At 31.6% G+C, this 7,728-nt stretch overlaps 1 protein-coding gene across 5 annotated transcripts in view; it reads left to right on the plus strand.

Moving 5' to 3' along the window:
- Window positions 1-7,392, plus strand: part of LOC111919902 (serine carboxypeptidase-like 17) — a 41,030-nt gene extending 33,638 nt beyond the window's left edge. Inside the window, exons 10-14 of one of the 5 annotated variants that reach the window (XR_006192587.2) lie at window positions 6,018-6,089; window positions 6,174-6,322; window positions 6,515-6,628; window positions 6,733-6,849; window positions 6,938-7,392. Coding sequence is in view for 2 of the 5 variants with exons in the window: in XM_023915457.3 (XP_023771225.2) it covers window positions 6,018-6,089; window positions 6,174-6,322; window positions 6,515-6,628; window positions 6,733-6,787; window positions 7,052-7,135 (474 nt within the window). In the remaining 3 variants the exon portion in view is untranslated. The remainder of the gene's footprint in view (window positions 1-6,017; window positions 6,090-6,173; window positions 6,323-6,514; window positions 6,629-6,732; window positions 6,850-6,937) is intronic. The other 4 variants (XR_008232377.1, XM_052771468.1, XM_023915457.3 and 1 more) reach the window with 4 other exon arrangements.
- The last annotated feature ends 336 nt before the right edge of the window (window positions 7,393-7,728 follow it).

Below are 7,728 nucleotides of genomic sequence, written 5' to 3' on the forward strand. Positions count from 1 at the left end.
TAATTTGGGTATTTAAAAATTTAAAGTCAAATGTTATACCCGGGTGGCTTTCTATTTTGGGTTAAAATTATCAGTAAAGAACCAAATACTTTTATATTATTAGCAAGGAAATAAAAGTGTGACGCTATTATGGGTAAAAAATTAAATTACATTGTAATATAAAAACTAAAGTAGATTATAAATTTATAATGGTAAAGGAGTAAAGTCCAATGCTATTTCCGACAACATTATTTTCCCCCGAATAAAATTGATTGTCACGGCATATCTTGTCTCTCTTATTTGCACAATTCCACAACGAAAACTTAATTGGTAACACATTTTTAGTTTAAACATTATATAAAAATCATTAATTAATCTATAACATTTTTGTGTGTCTCTCAGCTATTTTAGTATGATGTCTCATGCTTTAGGGTATATCTTCTTTGATATTGATGTGTCACGATGCCGTTATATTTCACCAAAAATGTATGTAAATTACATTCAAAATTAACCTACAATTATATTACAACTACCATAAAAATAAAAACAAAGATGTTGCACCGGCTTTCATAACGTTTTTACTATTTATCATTTGTAATGATAAAAAAAATATAAAATCTCTATAAGAAAACAAAGAGAGTTTCATTGATGGATTTATATATATATATATATATATATATATATATATATATATATATATATATATATATATATATATATATATATATAATTTACTAAAGTTGTGATTCACACTAAAAGAAAAACTCTAAAGCATAAGGATTTTACGAGACATACCATATACAATGATCCGGTCAAATCCAAAGTTGGTGTCATTGACTATCCTCAACCATTTCAAGCACTTTTGGTTATGGGGTTAGCTTGGAAATTAATCTGGACGGTAAATTACTATAAAATACAAACTATTTTTTGATTAATTTTTACGTGTTTTAATATTATTCCAAAAATGCCAATTAAAAAACTTGTTAACCAAACATAAGAAAAGTAAATTTAAATAATAACAAGATGACAAACTAAGATACAAATAAAAAAAGGCAATAATTTTTTTTAATTAATAATATAAAAGGGTTTTTAGACCAGCGGTATTCGGTGTTGCTTCCCTGCTTAAGGTTGAGGGTTCAAGTCACATCGTTGACATATATGGCTTTAAAGAGTAGTTTAGGAGTAGGTGTTAAAAAAAATAAAAAAAATAAAAAAATAGAAAATTTTATCTTAATCTCTAGTTTAAAAAACTGATAACCAATTTCCTATCATGTTTTTATAATGAGTCGTTATACACTCACATGAATCATGAATCTATCACAATTTATAGTTTTCATATACAAATGTTTTAAGAGAAATTAAAAAAAAATCATGTTACTTGCTTTGGACCGTGAACATTTATGCCAAGAACAATATCATTGTATTACAGACTTGGAACTGTTTTTGGTCATCAAAATTTGGTGCAGTAATCATATCTACAAACATCAAAAGAGTAAAATGCTTTATAGTTAATATATACTATCAAGATTGATAGCGCAAGGTCTAGCACAAAGTAATATTACTTGCATTCTTTCTATTCATTTAGCCATGATTAATTTACACAAATTGAAGAGAGAATGCCCTAAAAGCACGCCTGAGCCCTAAACCCATAAAACAATGCCATTAGATAAGAAAATACCAGTGTTCAAAATGCCAAGACTACATTTCCTAAACAAAGAACTTTTTAGAATTTATTAAAGCAAATAAATTAATTGACGTCTTAAAAATTGCACCAATTCCAATCAATAACACTTTGAACAAACTAAACTATATATAAACATCTTGTAATCTATGTTTTTCTTGAACGACATCAACCAATAAAATTAAAAGAAAACTAGCAAGACACTAGAAATAAAGACCATTAAGACTGGGTAGGATTTTGAAGCCACATACTCCAATTAATCCTAGCCTTAGAGTTACGGGACGAAAACCAACGAAACGAAATATCAACAATGAAATCAAAAATTCTATCCTTTCTAGGCTTATTACTACTAAACAAAATACCGTTACGGAACGTCCAAAGCACCCAAATGACCACAGAAAAAACCGAGTCAACAATCGCCCATTGTTGCCTAACATTCGGCCTCGTATCGATCCAGTCCATCATGTCTCTCATAGAGAAAAAATAGGGATATCCAAATCAAGCCAAAGACTAACCCGCCTCCAAATCTGATTTGCAATGGTGCACTGAATAAACAAGTGCAACACGTCTTCAGTAGCATCGTGACACAAAGGGCACAAAACCGAGTCAAGATCCACCCCTCTCTCCACCAACTTCGACCTCACATGAAGCCTATCCATCATTAAACGCCAAATAAAAACATTCATTTTAATAGGAACTGGACAATTCCATCTAATAGGCATGGAACCCGACGGAAGTCTCGAATCATCGATCCAATTTCTAGTCGATTTAACCGAAAAGCACCCTAAAATATCAAGATTCCAAACCCATTTGTCTAACTCCATGCCAAGATGATAGCCATCCAACAAAGACATCAAAGTCGTAAGTTGCTCCTGTTCAACCCCTCCTCTAATGTCACGACGCCAAGCAAAAACCCAACCCGTTGGAGACCAATAATCACTAACTAAAGAGTTTTGATTAAAAGCAAGCGCAAACAATCTTCTGAATTGCACCATCATAGGAACATCCAAGCACCAAACATCGTGCCAAAAGCGAATAGTAGCTATATTCCCAGTCACTCTAGCCATGGCATTCGAGGGCAGTAAACCACTCTCGTGAAGATGGTTAATAGACCCAACTATTTTTTGCCAAACACCACCACCACTTTGTATTCTCGAGCCCCCAGAAAAACCTCCCCCTTCACCATAAAAAACTTCATAACTTTCACCCATAAGGCGTCAGACTCATTAAAGAATCTCCATTTCCATTTATATAAAAGACCCAGGTTAAAAGCATCTAAACTTCCAATACCGAGACCACCCTGGTCAAAAGAGTTTAACGCCAAATTCCACTTAACCCACTGAATACGTTTTTTACCCTCTTCCATTCCCCAAAAAAACCGAGCCCTCATATTCTCTAAAGCCTACAAGACAGCAACAAGAGGCCAAAAAATAGATAAGTAATAAATACCAAGGCTACCCAGAACTGACTTAAGAAGAGTTAAAGGACCTCTAATAGACAACAATCTAGCTTTCCAAGATCCCAATCTTTTTTTGTAGCGGTCTATAATTATTTGCCAACCTTTAACACGCACCATAGATTCACCAACCGGAACACCAAGATAAACAAATGGAAAAGAACCAGTCGAGCAGCCTGTAAAAGAAGCGAGGTTTGTAATTTCAGACCTACTAACCCCCACACCATATAGACTAGACTTAGAAAGTTTGAGATTTAGACCTGAGACTAAATAAAAACATCTCAACACCCGAATCAAATTTCAAACATTATTCTCATTCCATTCTCTAAGAAAAATAGCATCATCTGCATAAAACAAATGAGAGATAGCTAAATCACGTGACTCAAGTTGTGCCCCCCTAAACACACCTTCCGACACTGCATCCTCCATAGCAATATGAAGACCCTCCATAGCAATAATGAAGAGAAAAGGCGACAATGGGTCACCTTGTCTCAACCCTCTAAACAATTGAAATTCATCCGTAGGGCAACCATTCGAAAACATTGAGGAACGAGCATTAGAAAACATCCCCCTAATCCAAGCCCTCCATTTTTCCCCATAACCAAGAAACAACATAATCCTATCAATATAATCCCAACTGACTGAATCGTACGCTTTTTCAAAGTCGACTTTAAAAATCATCAATTTCTTCTTCTTGTGTTGAACCACCGAACCATTTCATTCACAAGAAGAGGACCATCAAGAATTTTCCTGGATTTGAGAAAAGTAGATTGCTCCAACTCAATAACATCATGCAAGACCAGAGCTAACCTATTAGCCAAAAATTTAGCAATAATCTTAAACTACAAGCCAATGAGACTAATAGGGTGATAATCGTTGATACGAATAGGATTGTCAATTTTAGGAATCAATGTAATAAAAGAAGAATTACACCCAATGCACAACCTAGGATTGACACTAAATTCCTACACAAAAGCCACCACATCATCACCCAAAAACGTCTGAGAAACCGGAAAGAGAATCCATCTGGACTCGGCGCCCGATCCAACCCGCAATTCAGACCGCCCTCTTGATTTCTTCAGTAGAAAACACTGACTCAAGTGAATTAGCTGTTTTCGGATCAAGAGATCTGAATCTATCACTCTTACGACCCATCAGAACTCCCTTAAACGCTTGGAATTTAGAAGCATAAAAATCATAAAAGGCTTTTTTTTTAACAAGAGGGGGATCTGCAACCCACTCCCCGTCAATAGATATGCCTCTAATAAGTCTCTAACGTCTTTGCTGCTTCAACGTGGCATGAAAAAAAGCTGAGTTCTCGTCCCCCTCGATAGCCCATTTAAATCAAGTTTTTTGGGTTGAGTCAAGAGATCGAGACTTTTCCAAGGAAGCCAAATCACCGAGAATAACCCTTCTCTCACAAGCCAAATCATCACTCGAGCCACCATATTTACAATGGAGTCTCCAAAAATATTCACAAATATTTGTTGTTAAAAATAACTAATGCATTATTATTAACTATAAGAATTAAAAAACTTCAATAACTACTACACTATTAGTAATTATAAATATTAGTTCTTAAATGTGACGTTCCTATTTTTCAACCCAAAATTTTCATTTTTATTTATTGAAATATATCAGAGTTTAATTACATTATGCGGAAACATGTTTCAAATGTGTGTGTACAGTCGAACATTTCCCTTCTCATGTATCAATGAAGTACCAGAAAAAGATTTATATTCAACTAGGTAAATATGAAGCTTAGTGAGTTCCACAAAATGTCATATACCACAATACATATACATGCATACATATAATGGCTCACGATCAGCCAATAATACATGTACTTACGACCTACATGTCATTTCATCAACACGAGCTTGTGTGTACTTACATGCTACATGCCATTTTGTCAACAAGCGAGCCTATAGGCTACTGGCCTATTTAACCGTTTCACCACCACCCCCTAACTAAGTCTAATATCACAACAATTAGGGAAATTAACTTATTAAGGTAATTATCTTTTCGTTTTGTTCACATCTGAGTAACTTTTTTTTATACACATGTAGGTAACAAACTTTTTGGAAGTGTTCACATATGACCATTATGACCTGCTGTAGCAAGTTACATCCGGTCATAATGTTCATATGCGAACACTTTCATCAAGTTCATTACCTAGATGTATACAAAAAAAGTTATCCAAATATAAACAAAACGAAAATGTAATTACGGATAAGTCAATTAATTTTCTTTTCTTATTTTACCTTGTAATTTTGACTTGGTATAAAATTTAACCTAAATGGTAAATATTTTCAAAACCACACCATTTTGGTAAATATCTTTTTAAAATACACTAATTTGTTAAAAAAAAAACTATAGATTTGACATAAACAAAAACACATCGTCGTTTTATAGAATTTTATTGTTTAAGATATTTAATATGACAATTTAAATTTACTAGAGATTAAAAGTATCAGAAATTGAGACGAATAACATGAAGAACACAATCTTCAATGAAGTTTTCTCCATGTATCATAGAAATTTAAAATACAAAAATAAGAAATGGCTTTCAAATGCTATCCATGTAGATAAAAGCCACTTCTTGTTATATTTATATTATTTTTAATAATCATTATTATTTATTGATAATCAAGTTCATTTTTGTTAAATGAATTATTTTTATTTTTTTGTAACTTTAGAGATTTATTATTTCCAAAAATATTAAGTACATTAAACTTATCATTATTTTATATATTCTAAAAAGAGAAATCTATATGTTTTATATTAAGAGGAGTTTTAAGAGTTTTCTTTTATATATATATATATATATATATATATATATATATATATATATATATATATATATATATATATATATATATATATATATATTTGTCACAGGATGACATACATATGTACCCATATGTCTGGGCTAATAGAAGAGACGTGCGAGAGGCACTTCACATCCGTGAGGTTTGTAGCTCGATTCATAGTCAGCTATGTTCATGTTCATCCTAACTATCTAGGATAATAATCCCATGCCCTCATAAACACCAGGTATTCAATGAAACTGAGTGGGTGCTATGCAATGGAAGCCTGCAATTTTTTTATAACCAAGAACCAATATCATACACACACAATATATGGAGTACTGTTGCCTATCATCGACACCTTGCTAATAAAAACTGTCGAGCTCTTGTATATAGGTTATTACCTTTATTCATTATCTTTCTTATTTTTTATAAGTCTTTGTCACGTATCTGGATTTAGTTAATATTTATGTATGTAACTATAGCCACTATTGATCGATATTATTCATGCATGCACATGGTATTTATAAAACTTCAAATCAAAAAAATATCCTTTACATTATTGATTTTTTATTTATAATCATTCAGTGGAGATCAAGATATGATTGTTTCCTATTTGAGTACATTAAACTGGATTAAATCACTAAATTTGTTACTCAAGAATGATTGGGGACCCTGGTTTGTTGACGAACAAGTAGCCGGGTTAGTTGTGTTTTCATTAGGATAGAGAATATTTATTTTCATCACATTAAATTATATAATTAGTTACTAATGTTTTAAATATTTATTATCTTATTCTCTTGCAGCTACACTATGAAATATTCACATAATGACTACAACTTAACATTTGCTACAGTAAAGGTGTGAAATCTTCCTTCCATTATAAATTATCCACCACATTTTGCTATTGTCTCGTGAAAAAGGTAATATATGGATTTTTAAAGAGGTTGACTATTTTTTTGAATATAGCAATAAGTGTTAACTTCACATTTCAATATCTTCTTAATGTAGATGACATACTCATAAACATTACGAAAACAAATGAACGTCTGCTATTTTTAAGAGACAAAAGAACCATTTTATTTTATGATCATGATGATGGTGTATAAATTTCTATTGTTAAAGGGAGGAGGTCACACAGCTACAGATTATAAACCAAAAGAATGTTTAAAGATGCTTATGAAGTGGTTTTCCAATGACGCTTTGTAACCCACATTTGAAGACTATCATGTTTGCTTCTTGTGTTGTATTTCTATTGTTAAAGGGAGGACGTCACACAGCTACATATTATAAACCAAAATAATGTTTAAAGATGATTATGATGTGGTTTTCCAATGATGCTTTGTAACTCACATTTGAAGAGTATCATGTTTGCTTCTTGTGTTGTACGGATTCTTTTAGATTGCTTACCTTCAATGACTTTGTTTAAATAAATATTGTAATTTGTGTATTTAAAAATTTTAAGATACTACTTTCCACATAAATTTGATTCATTTTAAATAAATTAAAATTCCACAGAAAAACCTATTAACTTCTAATAGAATATTAGACAATTGTAATGTTTTGAGCATAAAATAATAGAAATGGTAGCACCCGTAATTATTCATTTCAAAATGATATATATATATATATATATATATATATATATATATATATATATATATATATATATATATATATATATATATAGAGAGAGAGAGAGAGAGAGAGAGAGAGAGAGAGAAAGAAAAGGATTGGATCATTAGGATCACTAACTTTTTTAGGATCATTATATATATATATATATAGGAAAAAAGGTTAAG

The sequence above is a fragment of the Lactuca sativa genome, chromosome 5, assembly GCF_002870075.4.
Source record: "Lactuca sativa cultivar Salinas chromosome 5, Lsat_Salinas_v11, whole genome shotgun sequence".
NCBI classification, from domain to species: domain Eukaryota; kingdom Viridiplantae; phylum Streptophyta; class Magnoliopsida; order Asterales; family Asteraceae; genus Lactuca; species Lactuca sativa.